The sequence below is a fragment of the Macrosteles quadrilineatus genome, unplaced genomic scaffold, assembly GCF_028750875.1.
Source record: "Macrosteles quadrilineatus isolate MER2022 unplaced genomic scaffold, UCM_ALF_1.0 Scaffold_2__2_contigs__length_208266976, whole genome shotgun sequence".
In the NCBI taxonomy this organism is placed as follows: domain Eukaryota; kingdom Metazoa; phylum Arthropoda; class Insecta; order Hemiptera; family Cicadellidae; genus Macrosteles; species Macrosteles quadrilineatus.
In genome coordinates, this window is record NW_026542595.1 from 170,915,339 (window position 1) to 170,935,514 (window position 20,176).

A 20,176-nucleotide genomic window follows, 5' to 3' on the forward strand; every position below is an offset into this window, starting at 1 on the left:
CAACATAGTATTTGAAAACGGCTAAATCATTATAAAAATAAACTATTTTACACACTTTCATAACAAACAAATTTCTATATTTCGGCATAAGCCTTTTTCAGGAACAAATAAACAAAACAAATTAAGTGTTTACCAATTTGTATCAGATGGTTTATAAAAAATTAAAAATAATGTAATTTATAGGAAGTAAAATTTAGATAAAAAGAAAGAAAAAGAATTGTATACTATCTCATATTTAGACCAGATGGTGTTGTAATTGATGATTTTAATTGATGTTTTAATTGATTAATAAGTATTAATTGATGAGCTTGCTCAAGCTGTCTTGATTTTAAGTCTGATGCGTCTTTGGCAAATTTTCTTATTCCTTTTAATGGATAACAATGTTGAAAATTTTGAGAATGCTCTCTCGCATGAATAGTCACAGGTTTTTGTATATCAGGATGGTTTACACATCTGTGACCATTCGTACGTACTATAAGAGCATTTGTCGTTTTGCCAATGTAGTCTATAGGACAGTTTTTGCAGGAATTTAATTAGACTAAAAGTGTGTTCGATTTAAAATGTAAAAGTATTTAGGCTTATAGCACAAATATAATATTCTAACAATGTTTTAATCGTTTTATGATTCATATAAATCCAATGGTTTTGGGTAATTTTGTATTATACATATTATTTTGTAATGTTTGAAAGAAACATCTGGATTATCTCGTTTAATTCACTGAAAATATAATCTTGCTTTAAAGTTGAACAATATGAACATTATTTTTTAAATGTTAACTAACATTTAATTGTTATTTTATTTGCGTTTTGGTTTTGGTAAGGATTCAGAAATATTTTTATATTGTCATTATGTCGACATTTACTTTAGTTTTTTTTTACCAGTTTGAAACCATTAGACAAGCATTAGATGTCAGGTAATCACAGTAAAATATTGTGTACTAAATAAATAGCCGAAATATAAAAAGATAAAGTAAAAACATATTTATAAACTTACAACTTTATTGAGGAAAGCCTAATTCAGTATTAAAGTATGATGTAATGACGTCATAAAGGAGAATTCTTCCTACTCAACACATCTGTCTTTCCCATCTTGTGTGATTAGTGTGTGCGAATAAATTGTATGCAATAGGGTGTAAATACTCGTAAAAACTGACGACTCCAAAAAAACCAACTTGTAATGTTAAATAATTATTGATACACAAATGGAACGAAACCATTGTAAAATTAGGGCACTGGACTTCGGTCAAGAAATCTCTGGCTCAAACCACACAAATAGCCAATAACATTGAGCTATGTCTTAGTCCTGTTGATTAGGAGCCCTGGATAAATAGGAGGTTGACATATCGAGTAAAGAATTACGTACATGAATTGATGATTGAGTGAAAGAAATTGGAATTTTCACTATAATATCAATACAATTCTTACTGTTCGGGATAAAAAGAATATTATCCTAAAAAATATACGATAAGAAATATTTTGCATTGTCAATATTCCCTCTTGTAAATAGAATTCAATAAATAAATATTTTTTAACATTATTATGTTATTATTTTTTCCCTTTGCATTTTCATCTTGTAGCCTACAGTCTATCACCCCATCTTTTCCATTTTTCTTTATATCAATTATTTATATTATTTGTATAAAAGAGATCTTATTGCTTTTACGTTGTACTGTAGTTGTTGACGGACTACTTATTAGTTACAAATGAGGAAGCGTTATACATTCCAAATATAAAAAAAAAACTTAAAAGTAAAATACAAAGAGTTATTAACAATTATTAATTGTATAGGCACTTGGTTATTTTATAGTACCTCTTATCAATTTTGGTAGAGAACATCTTTTAAAAAACGAATACAATAAAAATTGCAAGTACTCAAAACATTTAATATAATACTTGATTCAAATTTCTATCAAATCTAATGTTTATTGCTACTATTTAATTGGTACAACAGGAGTAAATAAAATTGCCAAACACTTTTGGAACACAAATGTCAAAACATTTATCATCAGTGAGAACGATTCAAGCCAGAAATTAACAATTAATTAAGAGAAGCCACGAATCTTTATCCTTCGTTCAACATCATTCACTTTGTGAAATTACAAGGATTATTTTAAATGATTTTAGCTGGTCTACTTTCTTTTGCTTAACAAATTGAAACTAAAAGTACATTTCTAGAAGTTAATTAATTGTTTAACCACTCGTTGAACATGTTAAGGGAATGTTTTTTTATTAAGGAAATTTATTGAATATCACTAAATACAACACCTTAGGAGGAGTTGGTGGATTCAGGGTATGGCTTAGGGGTTACATTTTAGATGGAATTTCCAAAACAGAAAACTTTGAAGGAGGTAGGGCAATTCCCATTGACAAAATGAAGCTATAACTAACAACCCGTGATAAATTCCTATTAGAAAAGCTGTAAAAAATGTGAAAGGCTCTTTGCAACAATTTTTAGGATATTTAGACTCAACGTCCAAAAGCAGTATACACTATAGTATCCCCGATTGACAGAGTAGTTTTAAGCATATGCTGTTGTATTTTATCTGAATTGAATGAACTCTTGAACCTCGTTTGACATCGGTAAACCAAATTGCACCAATTAAAACTAATGATTTACAGGTTTAACAATGTGGTAAACTAATAAGGCTTTTGCCAAATATAGTCGCCCGTGCTTTTCATTATAAATTAGTGAATATGGTTTTCCAGTTGTATCAGAATATTTTTAACCATATATGTTCACCGAATTATGATATATAATATGATCTTTTAAATATAATTTAGACGCAAAGAGGTTAACGTTACGTACCATTTTTGAACAAATATTTTTAGAATTGGCCAAATTTCATGCAGCATTTGAAACGACCAAAGATCAAAACTATCATTATACTAATATCATAAATTATGTGAATCATAGATAATGTATGTATGTTTTTGTACGAGTCTGAAGTTCCATCAAGTGAAAACTACTTGACCGATTGAGCTGACATTTTGCAGAGAGATTATTGATAGTCTTAAGAAACACGTAGGCGTATTAAGGTTGTGAGAATCCTATTGGGCTGCCCCACGGTGGTTAAAAGTTATATATTATTCTTATGATTGCAGCTGTTTCAACTAAACTAGTTGGTTTTATGATATTTAATATCATAGTACAGCCAATCTGGGAGCTTTAGACAAACAATACTATTAGGCTGGATTTTCTCCCATTGACTACTGTCATGGGTCCAGTCTCTAGCCAAACATCCCCACTCCTACCCTCTTGCTTTCCACCAGCTCGGCCACACTTTCAGACAAAACACCCTGTACTACACGATTCTATAGCTTGTTACCTATCTGTCACCGATAGCAATATAATCGCTTCATTCACAGTCCCCCGAACTTTCCTATATTTACAAATGCCCATACACTATGACGTTGTTGCTCGGGTTTAGGTGCGGTGCACGGTGCATACTATACTTTATGTTAAATTACTAGGCACAATACTAGCAAAATATGTCAAGCCATATTTCAAAGCTTATGAACAGGAGAAAACATTTAAATGAAAACTCTTTACTAATGGTTATTAATGGAGCGTCGTTTTAAAATAATATGTGCAAGTAGTCTTAATATAGTGGAAAATTTTATTTTTTTAGTATGAAACATAGAAATAATTAATAAACTAGTTAAATAATCACAAAACCTAGATAACTAGTTTTTAGAGTGTAAATTTAGAAATATAAAAACAATCTACAGGTTTATCTCAAATATTTGCTGAAATATAAGTGATTTTGAAAAATACTGCATTTATCCACCCTTAAAAACTTTGGAGGACTGTAGGGGAAAAAGCAAGGGGATAGGGGTGGGGACTTTCGACTAGAGACTTGTCTACATGACAGTTTTCGATGGGAAAAAATTCAGCCTGATAGTATTTTTTGTCTATCGGCCTATTTTAGGAATTTTAGTCACTTTTAGAACTATAAACATTTAAGGTTTTACCTACACGGTGCAGTGGTATAATTTTTTTGCATTTTTGCCAATAGCTAATTTAAACTAAGCAGCAACAAAAAGCTGTGATAAACAATGATAACTGTCAAAGTAGGATTGGTTACAAAAAAAAAAAAAAACTAAAAAATTACGGAAAATATCATTAAAGCCAAATACACGTTAATAAACAAACAGTTAGAAAACTCAAACCATAGTTTCAAGTATTGCGAGGGTTTTCAGGCGATTTCAGGAAAAACATTAGCCTACTGATTTGAACTTAACAGTTAAGAATAGTTTATTCTTTTAGTAAAGATTTCTAAGTGACAAAGCTTGACCGGAATCCTAGACCACCTATTATATCTTGTCTTGTTTGTAGTCCAACGAACTGATCTCTCATCGCGTTGTATCTGATAATCTCTTTGACGCATTACGCAATGTTCTAATTTTATCTTAATGTATGCATTTATCTCTGAAACCCTGTATACATTACTTCTCATCCATTCACTCTAAGATTTCTTTTGAATATGTGTATATAGTAGTATAATTAGTATTTTTTAAAGTTTTATATTGCTACATGAAAAGTTGTTAGTTCATAGTTCTTGTGAAATCACTTCAGTACAAGGTGGGATAATTATTTTAACAGTAGAATAACAACTTTTACTTTTATCGTGTTTAGTCTTATGAAGTGTAGCTATACATTTAAGACATACGATTAAAGGTTAGTTAATTTAATAACTAGTTTGAAGTTTTTCATAACACCTTAAAGAAAAGCTTAAAAATACAATGATGGACAACTGATATAAATAAAGTCTTTGTTCTAATTTAGCAATAGTAACATTTTTACTTGCTTTAAATAAAGTTTTTCACATTGCTATTTAAAATAAATAAACAAAAAGTATACAAATAATCCTTTTCTGTGGTTTATGAATAATGTCCAATGTTATGAACAGTTGTACCCACATTACACATTTTTGTTAGTTTAGTTTAGCTAATTAAGTTAACTGGTTAATTATCAGATAGCTTAATTTTACTCGTATATATTAATTATTTAACAGTTTAAACCATTATTTGCAATAAATTTAATTAGCCAAAGTCATTTGCTGTTTGGGTCAACTTGTAAATAAAACCATTGGTTTCTAAATTCTAACCCCTTTTTACTAGTTGTAGACTTTAAAAAATTGAGAGAGTAATAATTTACATTCCAAATATAAAGCACACGCATAATAATTTACACCTGTGTTATCACATAAACTGCCTGTAGATTTTTGAATTTAAGATGTATTAGTGTTTAATTTATTTAGGCGCGTATTTAAAATCACTTATTAGTGATGTTTTACTTCGTCAAAGAAACTGTTATTCTATTGAAAAACCATCGACAGTAGAAAAGAGAGAAATGCAAAGTTGTGAATAAATATTTCAGATTTTGACTGTAATTCAATTACTAATAAAGATTATATAGTCTCGTACATCTATTAGAGTTCAACAGTTAGCTGGGTGAAAATTAACTTACTTAAGTAAAATATAAAATTGAAATATGTGTGACGATATAAAAAATAGGCCTGATATAAATTGATCAATACATTAATAGAGCTACACCTAATAATGTCATAGTAATATTTACCAGGCTCTACTTTTGAAACTTTGAAATTGATAAAAAAGTTAATTTATCATGAAATTTAAATTAATAGCATATCCTCTATTCAAGAATTTTTGATTTGGATTTTTTTCTAATCTTCGACGGTAAAACTTTTCTGAGAAGTTGAGGGAGAGTGTGTGTTTTCAAACAATTTTTAATAAGCTGTGCAAACACCTACAATTATCTATGTTTGTGCAATCAAACCCGTTTATAGACCCATAAACCCGACTCGGCTGGTTTAGTAATGAATAATATTTTGATATTTTATATTTCAGATGGTCATTAATGTAATGACGAGAGACGTGTGGCACGCAGAGCCTCCAAGAGTAGAGTCGATGATCATCAGAAAAGCTACGCACGTGTTTTGGATGAATGTGAAGAGAAACGTATGTTATACTAAGGTTCACTGTATCGAACTACTCAAGAGGGCACAGAGATACAACATGAGCATACAGAACCAGCGGGACATAAGATACAAGTAAGTAGCAATGGCACCAATGCCGCCGCGTCGGTGTGGCAACGTCGCACCGGCCGATGTGTTGCCATTGTAACAAGAATAACCAACGCGTGGAAATAAACATTGCATAGGCGCTCCATTGCAACAGTTGTTTCGATAAGCCAGATCTGCGGCGTTGCCACTTTTCTCTCACCGGGACAATGTATTGATAAAGGCCCTTTATCATATTGTAAAATCTGATGGCTTTTATATGTTTTATGTAGTCTTACTGAGAAAAAATTGAAAGTGTGCTTTACTGATTCGTTATAATAACATAGTTTTATATACAGTGTGTAAATTAAGTCTTGAAACAAATCTGTATTTTTTAAACCGAAATAGATAGAAATATTCTGTTTGTAGCTTTGATTCTTAACAAAGGTTCCGCAATTTTTTTTTAAATTTTCATAACCCCCTAACTGGGTAGAGGATAAGAGTGGCTTATTTTTCAAATAGCAACCCGTATTCAGTGACCCCTCATTTTGAAGGATTTGTCAAAAGAAATACAATGACGCAAGCCCGAGGCGGATATCTTACCCCTAGCCAAAATGGCGGGTATTCCAAAATGGGTGCTTTTTCACATAAATCAAATTTTGGAATGCCTGCCCTTTAGGCTAGGGGTGAGATATCCACCTCGGGCTTGCGTCATTGCATTTCTTTTGACAAATCCTTCAAAATGAGGGGTCACTTAGTAGGGGTTGCTATTTGAGAAAAATTAGTCACCCCCTACCCCGTACCCTATTAGGGGGGTTAAACAAATTTTTTATGTAAAAAATTACGGAACCTTTGTTAACAGTCAACGCCACAAACGGAATATTTCTATCTATTTCGGTTTAAAAACATACAGATTTGTTTCAAGACTTAATTTACACACTGTATTATTGTCGGTGTATTTGGTCAAGAAATATTCAATGTTGGCAAAAAGTAACAAATAAATATCAAAACATGCGTTTAAAAAGTGAATCATACATAAAAATGGTTTTGAGATCCATAAGTTTGATATATAAGTAAGAATATAATTTCTAGAATATAGTTTCCAATAATTAGAATATAATTTCCAATAAATATTGCCCTTGATCAAATATTACTATTCAATAGTAAGTTTTAAAATGTAATTTCAGCTGTTGAATACATTTATGTTTATTGTAAAATGATAACCGATTTTTCGGAGTCCACTGCGAAATAATATGGTTCATTTAGAAAAAAAAAACAAGCTAGTGAAAATGTGGATTAATTAAAATAAGTACATAGGTAACAGTAAATACATGGTGTTCAAAGGTTTATTGCGGACATTTTCCATCACGAATGTAAAAAAACAATACAATGACAAACAAAACAAACACAATGTTTTGTGATTTGTTATTAATTGCATGTTGTATCATGACTTGACTGCTATACAGTGCATATTTTTTGACTACTACCCTCGGTAGTGTATTCCAACTTAGGTTGGGCGTTTGTGTATTGTTAGTTGTAATGTGGTAGTTAAGTTTTTTCACCTGAAGACGGGATCAGATTCCAGATCCCGAAACGTTGTGTATTGTTTTTTACATTCGTGATGGAAAATGTCCGCAATAAACCTTTGAACAACATTAACTCACCATCACCAACAATGAACTTCAAACAAAGAAATACATGGTAATATAACTTAATTATTATGGATCCAAAATTAATTTCTCACCAAGTCAAACCAAAAAATACAATTTTCCTGACGTAATTTTTCAAAATGTCGGATTCTTTAAATCGTGAGCTAATTAATGAGGGTAACATAATGTACGAATATACAATTTGAGAATTATTCAGTTAAAAGGGCGAAGTATAAGAAAATATAAGCCATGATTAATACCTGAGCGTGGCCTTGGTCGATAAACTTGTACAATAAAGCTGTATGATTGAGCTCTTGTATGATAAAATACAGCTATTAATAAAGAATCTGTAAGGATTAGAAACATAAACAAATGATGCCACTGGCCCAAACATTATGCTAATATCTGTAAACTCTGATTTGAAAGTTTTTTTTTAAAGCACTACTTAAATATTTTTACAAACATGTTTATTTTAGGGACAGTGACGTCATATGTTTAAGTTTATGGTTCATATCTTTTAAAAGAAAAAAAAATATTTTTGTCCCTATTGACAAAGTATATTATGTAATTGTAGGATTTTTACGTATTCAATTAGTGGATTGCACCATAGTATTGGCATAGTTACGTGATCACATAACTGCAGTTACGAAGTGCACGTAGCTAGAGTTAGTCCCTTAACTATAGTGATTTGCCACAGTTTCATGGTCGGCGGGGACGGGTTCGTGTATGAAGGGAGAGGGTGGGGCCAACCCCCACTGCTACCTAGGGAATTCGCCAGGGTCAACTCGGAGAGTGTTGTTATCGGATTTATGGGCTTCTTCAACTCAGGTACGTGCCTTTCCTGATAACATAATAACTGTTAAAATATAAGTATTAATTATACTTTAGACTTATAGCACAGACAGAACCACACTTATAGAACACTTATAGAACAGACAGTTATTATTATTACAGATTATAATGTATGTACTTATAGCCAAAATGTAACGGAAATGGTCGTTCATTAATTGCGACAATGAGTTCCTTAATTGTGGAAGGAAGTGTCCAAGTCCTAAAAGTGTCCCAAAAAATATTCTTTAGTCGCGCCAAGCCCAAGTCAGGTTAGGGTGAGCTGCCGGCAGAAAAAATGTCTAGATTAGGTTAGGATTAGGTCATCTTAACCTAATCTAAAATAACCTAAGCCAACCTTATCTAATTTAACCTAACCTAAGCTAGCCTACTAAATTGTACAGTCAAAGAGGGCCGCCACTTGGCGAAGTCAAGGAACGTATCGAGAGGCTCCCTGGAGTAGTTGGTGCAATTCAGGAATACACGACTACCTAACTCAAGTCAGTTGGCGCAATTAATGCCCGCCCACAAAAATATGTCAATAGTAGGCTATTTAGGTTTCAGATAGTATATTATACAAGAGTTCATTAGTGAAATCAGTCCTCGTTCAACTGTATTTTCAGGAAGATTCAAACATAAACAAAAAAAATTGCTCCATAGGCCCACATACAATTGAAAATTAAAACAGAGAAATAACAAATGTTAAATATTGTGATTTTTCACAGTGGGCGGCATCATTATATATTTCTGTCTAAAATACAAACTGCCTTTATCTTGTTTTTAATTTAGTCTTTTGCAAATTTAATAAGCCATTCGACCGAGTACTGCACATCCTGTCAGAAAGGTGTATTAGGTTATAGCGGCCAGTTATACTAGGCTACAGTAAGGTATAGTTCAGTTAATTATTTCATTTTATTTTTTATTTTATATTATTATCATAGTTATATTATAGCTTATAATTATAATATCAAATTATAGTTATATTATTAAATTATTAAAATAATTATCCAAAATTAATGGGTAAATTATTGTAGGGTACATTATTGTATTAACCCTACTCTGGATTAGTATGTATTCTATAGACATATTATTTATCTCAATTTTGTTTTATGCTCGATGAGACTGCAGCTTTCCCATCACTTTATGCAGGATCTTTAGTGTATATGAACAATATGAATTATATGAACAACACAAAACAACGACATAATAAAATAAAAGATTCAATAATACAATTAATTTAAGTAGTTATACTAGTTTTATGATAGTGTTACTATTTAATGTAACCTTTTACGTCATCATTGTCAAAATATGCTTGAAAAGTACAAATGAAACATAGTTTAGAAGTTCTAAACCATTGTGCAGAATATAGTAATCGTTCATGTCTCTTAATTTGCATCAACTAAATCAAATGACTCTAGATTTTATTTCCCAATATGTGCACAAACATTGTATAAACTCTGAAAGTTCCTGTTTACAAATGAGATGTATTAAGTGCAATATAGGTTAACGCTGTTTACTCAGTAAGCGGGTGCAAACTTCCGCGTCTCTTTGGGGACGTAATAACGTGGTAATATTAGTTGGAAATAACATCTAATGGAACGACCGAGTACTTACAACACCCCAAGTTTTAAGACATAGAGTTGAAAAAGTTACAAAGTTTTTATTTCATCGATAATTTCCGTTTCACGTTTGAATCTGGCAAAAAAATAGCATCTAGTCGGTACTGGTGGTAGCGAAAATACTCTTAAAAGTATCTTTATTAGCCAGCGTTTCTCTTAAAAATAAGTTTTTCACAACAACTTTTGTCACTAAACTAATGTACTTACGACTAAACATTTATATCTTTTAAGAACTTTTTAAAGTTATTCTTAAAGGTAATGCTGGATGCAACGGTTTTTAGGCTCTCAGATAGTCCGTTGTTCAATGTGGGTCCAAAATAAGAGAAACCTTTCTTTCCCAATTCCAAGGTGACCCTTGGAAAGTGAAGCTTCCCACCATGACGTGGTATGACCTCATACCGGACAGAAAGCCCCTCACAAAGATAGTTGGGCTCAGAGTAAATACCCTGTGAGTCATACCTCACGTCAGAAACCTGCACATGGGCAACATACCGACTGCTTCACAGAAGGGGGGAATCATCATCAATATTTTGAAGCAGAATCCAATTCGGAATGCTGTGTTTTGGATCCGCTGTATTTTGCAGATTTCATTAATTCTTCCAAATGTTTTAATTTTATCCACTTTGGATTCAATAACATATACCACCTAAGTTTTTAAGTTGTATATAACTTGTTATTTGTTATTGAAATCAAAGTGGAATACCCTTCATTCACGTCGACCTAATTGATACGATATAAACTGTCAACATTTTACTTTGGATTGATGGTTTTCAACTGACTAATGACTTGTATAACTTTACATGACTATCTTCTGGTATAAAGTATATAAAAAAAGGCAGACATTTTAAAATTAAAGTTTGCACGCACCGAAGCGATGAAAAATGGCACGTTTCTTCTCAACAAGAAGATTCTGACAATGAAGTAGCTGCCAGAAGAATCACTACTAGCAGGAAGAAAAAAAAACAGGCCATATAAAGTATCTGTCACCGGTTTATAAACATTCAACTAACCTAATGGGGTGAAAAAAATAATATTTTCAACAATGAAGATTATTGGTGTTGCAGTACAAGAACTTCCAAATATAATGTTCAAGTCGGGACAAACCATCGTTGCCAACGGGGTGAGGTGCAGATTCATCGAGAGAGACTTCATATTTCACGACTTTCTCGTCAACAAAAAGAGAGGCGACGAAGATGAGCAATACAAAGAAATCAAGCAGGGCAGACCTGTGTGGTACCCGAAGGACCCGTTGGCCAACAAATTCCAACGTCAGGGTTTCAAAGAAGAGGCCAAAAGATTGTTCCCCGGAAGGAGGGGATGAAATGTTTCCAAGCATATTTAATTTTTACCAACTACTTGATCTTATTTCTATTGTTTATTCCTTGTATATGCCATGTCCCTGTAAAAGTAACGTATACAATATACATGTTGTTATATCTTTTTTATATAAGTTATCCTGCTTAGTGTTTCTTTTATAATATGTATAAAAGTAAGGGACGCGGAAGTTTGCACCCGCTTACTAAGTAAGCAGCGTTTTATAAGTAAGGGACAAAAAATAAAGCATATAATTAAAATGAGGACATTTGTTTTATTTCAAGAGCTATATTTTGTTGGCATAATTAGATGTGGAATGTCCCTGAACCGTTTGGAACTAATAATTGGTTAAATGCCTTCGCCAGGTATTTAATGGCCTATAGTAGTCGTCCAGTTCAAATAAAATTGTTTTTCTCCGATCTAGATATCAGCATATTGTTGTGCTATCACCAGGTATGTGCGGAATGTATCCAGTCGTTGGACGGCGTTTAGTATTGCATGTAGTACACATGCCACACAAGGATACAAATTGAACTGTCTGGTATGTCCAAAACAAAGACGCACACATGTGATTTCATCAACCGCAACGGGTGACATTCAAGCCACAACGATACGCCTGTAGTTGAAATGTTATTGTGGTCGTGCATTAGTAGCGCCAAAGAGATCCTTAATTGCGCAAAGCCCACGAACGAGGTAGGTGTGACTTGCCAGAGAAGTAATGACCTTGTTTATGTGTCACCCTAACCCCTAACCTAACCACACCGAACTACACCTAACCTAACCTACTCAAACATACAGTCAAAGAGGGCTGCCACTTGGTGTAGTTAATAAACGTATCGGATGGCTCCCTGGAGCAGTTGGCACAATTCAGGAATACCAGACTACCTGACTCGGGCCATTTGGCTCAATTAGGCCTAATGCCGTTCTTGTGGTCTACCTGACCTTTGTCCTTGTCATGGTATTGATCCTCGGCCACTAGCAAAGTAGAAAAACTTTGTTTAAACTGGAAGACTGAAGGTATTTAAACCTTCATTATTAGTAGATAATATGTTTATATCAATTGGATTATCTTACATGTAAGGAAATATTTCAAAGTAGACTAGCCGTAGAGTGTGGAGTGGATGTGTTGCTGGTAGCGTCTCGAATTTAGTGGGGAGGGATGGGTTCAATTCCCGGCACATCCATTCTTGGGTTTGGGGTGCCTTCCCTTAAAGGGTTAATACTTAACTAGCTTTGAATTCAAAATCAAGAATGTCACTGGTGTAAAAAAATCAGGAAAAATGAGGTTGAAACCCCAAAACTATATCCACTAGAAACAATGGGATTGATTGACGACAGGTCAGGAACCTTATTTGTGTTAAAAAGAGTACGTATAAACATCCCATAATAGACCAATAATAAAAAATAATAATAATAATAATAAGGTTCTTTAAACTGTCTCTTTGCGACGAACCACTTGCTTAAATAACTTATGTAAAAAATGTCCATGTACAATGAATTAAAAGCAAAACTATTATTTTGGATGTCATTAATACACGTCATTGAAACAGATATTACTAAAGAACAGTTGCTAAATTAAATTTGGTAATGTCTAGTTTTAAATATGCACGTTTGGATTTATTCGATGGTTTTGATAATTTAGGATTTATTACGGTTTGCTAGCTTCATATTGGGTTATTTTCCCCATAAAACATTGATGTTATGATTTAAAACTAATAAATATAAGAGAGCTAAGAATCTTGTAATAATGTTACTAGGCTTAAAAATAAATTCCCAACAATACTCATTTTCAGGAGCTACCTTTTATATTTCATTTTTTTATGTTTATTAATTCTATCCTCCATTTAGTAAAAGGAATAGATGTGCTCAATAAAGTTAGCTTCTTTATTTTGGCACAAAAATCAGAAGAATAAGATAACTTATATTGGAGATATTTGTAATGAATAGTGAAATATTTAACAAGATTTAAAAGTTCAAAAATGCAAATATGTTTAATTCACTGAATTAAAAAAAATTATTATTTATTACCCTATTTGAACATTAAAATTTATTTATACATTTCATTAGAAAAATAAGACTTCAAAAATTGGCTTTGGATTACAAAAGGTCCGTTTCAAAATCTTAAGGACATACTAGGAATCCGTTTCAGTTAGAAAACTAAATAAATCATCGTACAACTATCACTTTGGAAAACGCAAATTGTTTTACGTCCGTCTTTTGATCGCGCAAATGCTAAAACCTTAACCTAGATATTTGAGAACAATTTACCAACTAAGATGGATGTTTCAGCCAAGGAACTTCCGGAAGATATGTTCAAGAATGGTCAAGATTTGGTGGCCAATGGAGTTGCCAGTGAATTCATCCACAAAGACTTTCAGTTCATAGATCTGCTGTCGCAGCATCAAAGCGTTCGACCTACGTACAACAGGGACGGTGGCCCTTCCACTGAATATCCAGAGAGACGCCATTTTGAGAGGGATTATCGGGATGGTTATAACGATCCAAGAGGACCATCGTATTACTAAACCACAAAAATAAATATTTTACTCACAAACTTTAACTATCTTCCTTTGATTGTAAAATCAACTCCAAAAAGTGTCCTTTAGGAAAATCGTAGTCTAATTGATTATTAAATAAACTTTTTTTTAGAGGAAATAAGAGCCAGTTATATATTTTCCAGTTATATATTTTTACAATTTGATGTAATAATCGGAATATTTAACACAGTAAAAAATCAAGAATCAAGTATCAAGATTGTTGCAATGAATTTCTCTTTGGAAATACCTGTTACATTTAGCATAAATTATATTTATAGTATAAATAATATATAAATATGGACGGCTTAAGGTTTTCCAACTGTTTTAAATAACTTCTTGATCAGCATTGTACGTGTTATTAAATTTACGGAAAGTAAATAAAAAAAACGTCTTATAACACTTAAAACATATATTTACGCTTATACTGTTACTCACAAGACGGTAAATATACAAAAACGATGGTAAGTGGTGATCGATTTCGATTGGACACTCCAATCATCATCAGACCCAATAGGCGAATGTTTTTGTATATTTACCGTCTTGTGAGTAACAGTATAAGCGTAAATATATGTTTTAAGTGTTATAAGACGTTTCTTTTATTTACTTTCCGCAACTGTTTTATACCAATACTTTAAAATTTTTCTCTTTTTTCTTTAGAATTTTTACCAACTTATTATTTGACCTTGAATTATAATAGGATATGCGAAGAGAGACTCTGGAATCGTTTCAAGAACCATTGACTATAGCTACACTACTATATGGGCAAGACTTATAAATAAGTTAGTTAGTAAGCTATTTTATTTATGTTGAGGAATTGGAACTATTGACGATGTTCTATAAAATACAACTTCCAACCTTTAACACCAACATGTAAACCATTGCAAAGGAAAAGGAAAAGGACAACTTATGCTAAGCCATAGCATCTGTTATGAGTTATTACCCTATCAACTATTAATTGATAACTATAAAATTGAAATAAACTTCAATTATCAATTATTAAGATGGGGACGCCACTTAGGTGCGTATTTTAACCCAAATATGAGTGAAGGATGAGTGTAGAATGGTGTGAGATGATATGTGTAGCTTTGTTGCTGACTAAGATCAGCTGTTTCATTAGCCAGGATCATTTATTTAAAGCCCAATGATCAGGAACAGCTGGGTCCAGTTTCGAACCATCAAAAAGCTACCGACTTTTCTCAGGATCGAACCGGTGAAAAATTATGTTTATAGTAGTAAACTGTGTGAGAAGCTCACTAAACAAGTTGAGGATACCACTGACTACCCCTTGTATATGGGGCACTAACCTTGGTTTAAAATTTGATATTTTCTTGTCCTCGTACACTAGGCTCTGGCCAGTGATTGTTTTTCACATCGTTCGTTCAGCACCTAAGGGAACGAAATCACGCGCTCTACCACTGAACCAGTTCGCATCCAACACGGGCTAATATGACCTTTTGCATTAATTTTCCATTTTGCATTAAGTAACAGTTATTAAGGATTAAATACATTCTTGTATTTAATTATTTTATTTGTTATTTTATTTCTTGTATTTATATTTTTCTTGTATTTATTGTGATTAGCGTAGCCTAATCACCTACGCTAATTAACTACTGAAGTCAAACTTGGGGAAACGACTTCATTAGAAAAATTAAATGCCTTTATACAAAAACTTCAAACTACTCTCTCTGAAACAAAATCACAATGCTTTTTACCAAAATACTATTCCCATTCTATCTCCATTCACTAATAGTTATACCCTTAAACCAAATTCGCCAATAGTACAGTAAAGTTTTCTCATCACAACATTGTTAGATAGGCTAGTAGGAATAAGTAACATGAAAACCTTCATTTTGTGACATGTTATCTGATATATTTAAAAACATTTCGTCTTGATGTAACAAAGGTCAATAGATAGAACAGTTTGTTTATAGCTATTAATTATGTTTATAGTTTATTTTATCCGTGCAAAGACTGACGAGTAGCCTGGCATTTTATACTAGGGACTACTACAATATAGCTTACAATGTTTTAAAGGAAAGACTAAAGCGATGATGAGTGTGTGTGCATCATTGACCCCTTGTGGTGAGATGTCACTCTGAGCTTTATTAGATGACATAGATCCAGTTTGTTACAAAAATAGAATCGCATTAGGAACCTCAGAAATTCCATGAGCTAAATCCGAGCATTTATTTGTAAGGAAGAGCGTGGTACGGGTTAGCTTAGAGCATAGACAAAAGAATTAAATTTAGACCGTCAGCTGTGCTGCAGTTACCATAGGTTCTGGCGCATACCGCTGGGGGTGCCATGTAGTTGTTTACGGCATACGCTACGTAAGTACACGGTACTCCCAGCGGTGTACGCCAGAACCTATGGTAACCATGTTAACCACAGCAAGGCTGACAGTCTATATTTAATTCTTTTTGTCAATGCTTAGAGTGAACGGTGTACACCTTATTGTCCATTCAAGGTTAATTATTAACTTCTTAACGTATAAAGAATAATAAAAATAAATATTGAAAATTGCATTAAACTCTTAAAATTACTACAAAGTAAAAACATTACATCCATAAATTAGTATATGATTTTATCACTAGAGCGTAAAGTGATTCTTTTCTATCTGAGCTTATGTTAAACGATCTATGCGAAGCCGAGGTCGGAAAATGAGCGAGGGTTGAGAAGACACTTCGGCTGTGTGATAAACTATATTTTTCAATATTTTACAAGTCACAAAACCTAAATCTATTTATAAAAAAATACTTTTTAAAAATACTTCCATCTAGTTTTCTAGTTTGTTAATGCAAACAAGCAGCTGTTTAGTAAGTGATTGAATCATTTCCTCTATCACGATTGTGTTAGTGCACATTATCCTATATTTTAATAGGCAAGCATGTTTCTTAAACCCGCCTTTTTCCTTGCTCGTGTGCATTACAGGGAAATCTACGCATACTGTTCGATGTATGCGATTGGCTACAATCGAAATTTAAAACTGAGTTAACAGCTGTTTTTCCCCTAGGGATAAAATAGCTACTTTACACCCACAATGTATGTATTAAAACGGCTGTATGACGAAAAATAATTTTTTCAAAGACCTTGACTCTCCTTTTACTGGGCCTGCTTTATAAGACCACCCATGTTTTCTATATGTGTTAAAACACTACTTCAACTGGTCTGCTGTGGATCGTTCCCTTGTCCGTCAGTCTTTTTCAGATCTTTAAGGATGTCGTGGAACTCATAGTTTTCACTTATGAAGTTACCCATTACGCCATTTTTCATAAGACGATTTGCAGCCTCTTTCATTTGCTCTGGTAAAACATCAACTGTAAACAATAATTCATGTCATTTTTTGACTATAAATGCTAACTATGTATACTATCTTTGCTTGATGAGCAAATTGAAATTACGTCTTAACTGTATAGTCTAAATCTATGCTTGTGTTTAAGTGTATAAATTTGTAGTTTTTATAGTAATCACAACTAGATATACTTCAAGCACGCCTAGTTAGGTAAGGTTAGATTAGGTTAGGTTAGGTTGGATTAGGTTTCAACCTAGATACGTATTTAAATCCAAATAATGGCGAAGGATGATTTTAGAATGCAGTGAGATAATCTGTGTAGCTTTATTATTTTGTAAAGATAAGCTGTTTCATCAGAAAAGGCGATTTAAATGTCCAATCGTAAAGGACAGCTGGGTTTGGTTTCAAACCACCAAAAGATACACACTCTTCTCAGGATCGAGCTGGCTACAGTTTGATTACCAGATTAGCACTATCATAGATAAAAGGAGTATAACCACTCAGCACTCAGCTATAATATGAAATTATAGCAATAATAGGAAATTTGAAGCCCCTTGGTCAGATTTGTGGCTAGACTTTTCTAAAACACATCTTAGTCCACTTCATTAATCTTGGTTTTCAACTTCATCTCAATTCTGTACTGTAGTTGGTAGAACAACGTATAAGAATAACATTTTTTTTTTATATATTAAATGACATTAATTTACTTTATAATAGCTCCAACGCATGTAACAGATTAGCAACAGTGCAATGAGTCTAGCAAGCTACAAAGCTTAAACATGTTGGTAAGGTTTACTAACATTATAGTTTCAATTGCTAACACTAACATCTAACTACAAAAAATCTCTAGTTCTATGTGTGTTTATTTGTATTGTTTGTAGCTAACTATTGACATCTTAACTTTATATTTTAAACTGAACGAACTGCTTACTTGTATAAAATCCAAGAAATCCGATGAGTAAACTTTCTTTGCTTAACTCATCAAACTGTTTCGGCAACAATGGTGCTGTAGTCCACCCCCTTCCTTCGTAGACGCATCCGTCTCCTCCGATGACAAAACTGAAAAACATGTGTGCAAATAATTTAGATGACATTTTTAACTCGATAAATAACAATATAGCAACACTGTTCAATATGTAACCTTTCTCGTCTTGGAAAGAGTTAAATTGTTGTTACAATTAATTAAATCACCAACATGCATAACTTTTTCCTTTACGATTTCAAATAGATTATAATAGAAGATTAAAGTAGGGAGCTAAGCCTTATTTCTTTTATATGAAAAAATGAAGAGTATTTCACACTAAGAACATTGATCCAATATTGGTTAGTAGCATACAATAGATGTTTTATCAATAATTTTCACCAAAATAGAAATACCAAAAAACTAAAAATTTACAAAAAAAACCACGATTGCAATTTTCGATTCCACCAATGCTTAGAGAAAACCAAGCCATCCTGCATGGATAAATAAGGTTTACAAAATTAAGCTAAAATATTTCATTCAACAATTTGATGATATAATAAAAAAAAGAGGGAAAACTTCTTTACATTTATGAAGATGGCACTGTAATTTTTCAAATTACAATGTCTTCCAGAATTTGATAAAAACCACTCACAAACCTTTGTAAGACATTTTACTAACGCAATGAATAAAGACAGCTTATACAAAAGCAAATTTCGTTATACAGAATCTTGCGACAATTATGTTAAAGGCACACTAAAAATTAGTATGTTGAAAGGGCTACACTTACTTATAACGAATGTCTCTGATCTTTTGGTAGAAGATGTTGTGTTTCTGAGTGTTACTGACCAGGTTCATGCATTCAAGCTTGGTTGAACATGTTTGAAACTTAACGTTCATCCAAAAAACATGTTTACATTCAACGCTTCTCTGACTTTGGAATATGTTTGGTTTCAATGCGTACCAATACTCCCGAGCAAATATGTTCAGGCACATATTGATGCACCTAAATGACTAGAATGTCACAGTTTCCTCTATAATGAAAGGGCTATCTGGGTAGTAATTGTTTTTCTTCTTGTTTATTTTATTCTGTAAGCAAAGATTATGAAAATAGTACATAGTTAGCTGGGCAAGTAAATTCTGCAAGCTCTTCTCATGGGTTTATAAGATAACAAGTAAAATATTACACAATCTTCATCTACATAAAGTTCATTGAGAATATAAAGTGATTTAAAACTTTGGTTGACAATATGTGATTTAAGTACACACTTTATACGGATTTGTGAGGACCTTCAAGTATTCTTTATTCATTAACCAATATGATAATTATATGTTTAGTAGACCAGTGGTAAAAATTTTATTTAAATGAATACAAATATTTTAATCATTTCTATCATTCGTTTCTATCATATAAATAAATTCAAGTGATTCTTGATTAAATACCACAGATTCAATTAAAATCTTAGTTATAGCATTAACTATATATTATAGAATAGAATAAATAAACACCAGTTGTAACACAGATATTTTAATATATAATTATAATATATTATATAATTACCTGTCCTAACTAGAACTAACACGTTATAGTATTTACGTTTTCACTATAACAAATTTTCTTGTAAAGTCGAAATCCTGGAAAATTTACAGGAATAAAACTGGTCGTCTTTGGTTTAGCTTGAATCTATAGCAGGAAAAAACCTCAGCCTCCCCCTGAAAAGGAAAAAAACAATATTAGCAAATATTTTCTTACATTTTCCAAAACAAAAGAACTACAAAATAATTCAAGAGGTGTAAACAAAATAAAAATAATGAATATTTACATACCATTTGGCATCGGCCCAATCATTGACTTGAATAGCCATCCAAAAGAACGTTACTACAATCAAAATTCTCAAAATTACTGCTGGAAGTGGTTGATCGAACAATGCCATTCTCCTATGTTTACCTCAG

General features: G+C 32.4%; 2 protein-coding genes across 3 annotated transcripts; one reads left to right on the forward strand and one right to left on the reverse strand.

Moving 5' to 3' along the window:
• Positions 1 to 4,458: 4,458 nt before the first annotated feature.
• Positions 4,459 to 13,993, forward strand: LOC128987973 (peptidoglycan-recognition protein SC2-like). 2 transcript variants are annotated; one of them, XM_054409127.1, is made up of 4 exons: positions 4,459 to 4,582; positions 5,872 to 6,074; positions 8,370 to 8,500; positions 13,723 to 13,993. In XM_054409127.1, the coding sequence occupies exons 2-4, from the start codon at positions 5,872 to 5,874 to the stop codon at positions 13,956 to 13,958; spliced, it is 570 nt and encodes a 189-aa protein (XP_054265102.1). In that variant the 5' UTR covers positions 4,459 to 4,582; the 3' UTR covers positions 13,959 to 13,993. The 2 variants fall into 2 exon arrangements, with proteins under 2 accessions (XP_054265102.1, XP_054265101.1); XM_054409126.1 differs by lacking the exon at positions 13,723 to 13,993 and adding an exon at positions 11,184 to 11,501.
• A 2,739-nt stretch (positions 13,994 to 16,732) lies between these two features.
• LOC128987768 (peptidoglycan recognition protein 1-like) lies at positions 16,733 to 20,176 on the reverse strand. Its single transcript, XM_054408787.1, has 5 exons — positions 20,051 to 20,176; positions 19,785 to 19,936; positions 19,014 to 19,312; positions 18,194 to 18,321; positions 16,733 to 17,287 (listed from the first exon to the last, which is right to left on the reverse strand). The coding sequence occupies exons 3-5, from the start codon at positions 19,217 to 19,219 to the stop codon at positions 17,130 to 17,132; spliced, it is 492 nt and encodes a 163-aa protein (XP_054264762.1). The 5' UTR covers positions 19,220 to 19,312; positions 19,785 to 19,936; positions 20,051 to 20,176; the 3' UTR covers positions 16,733 to 17,129.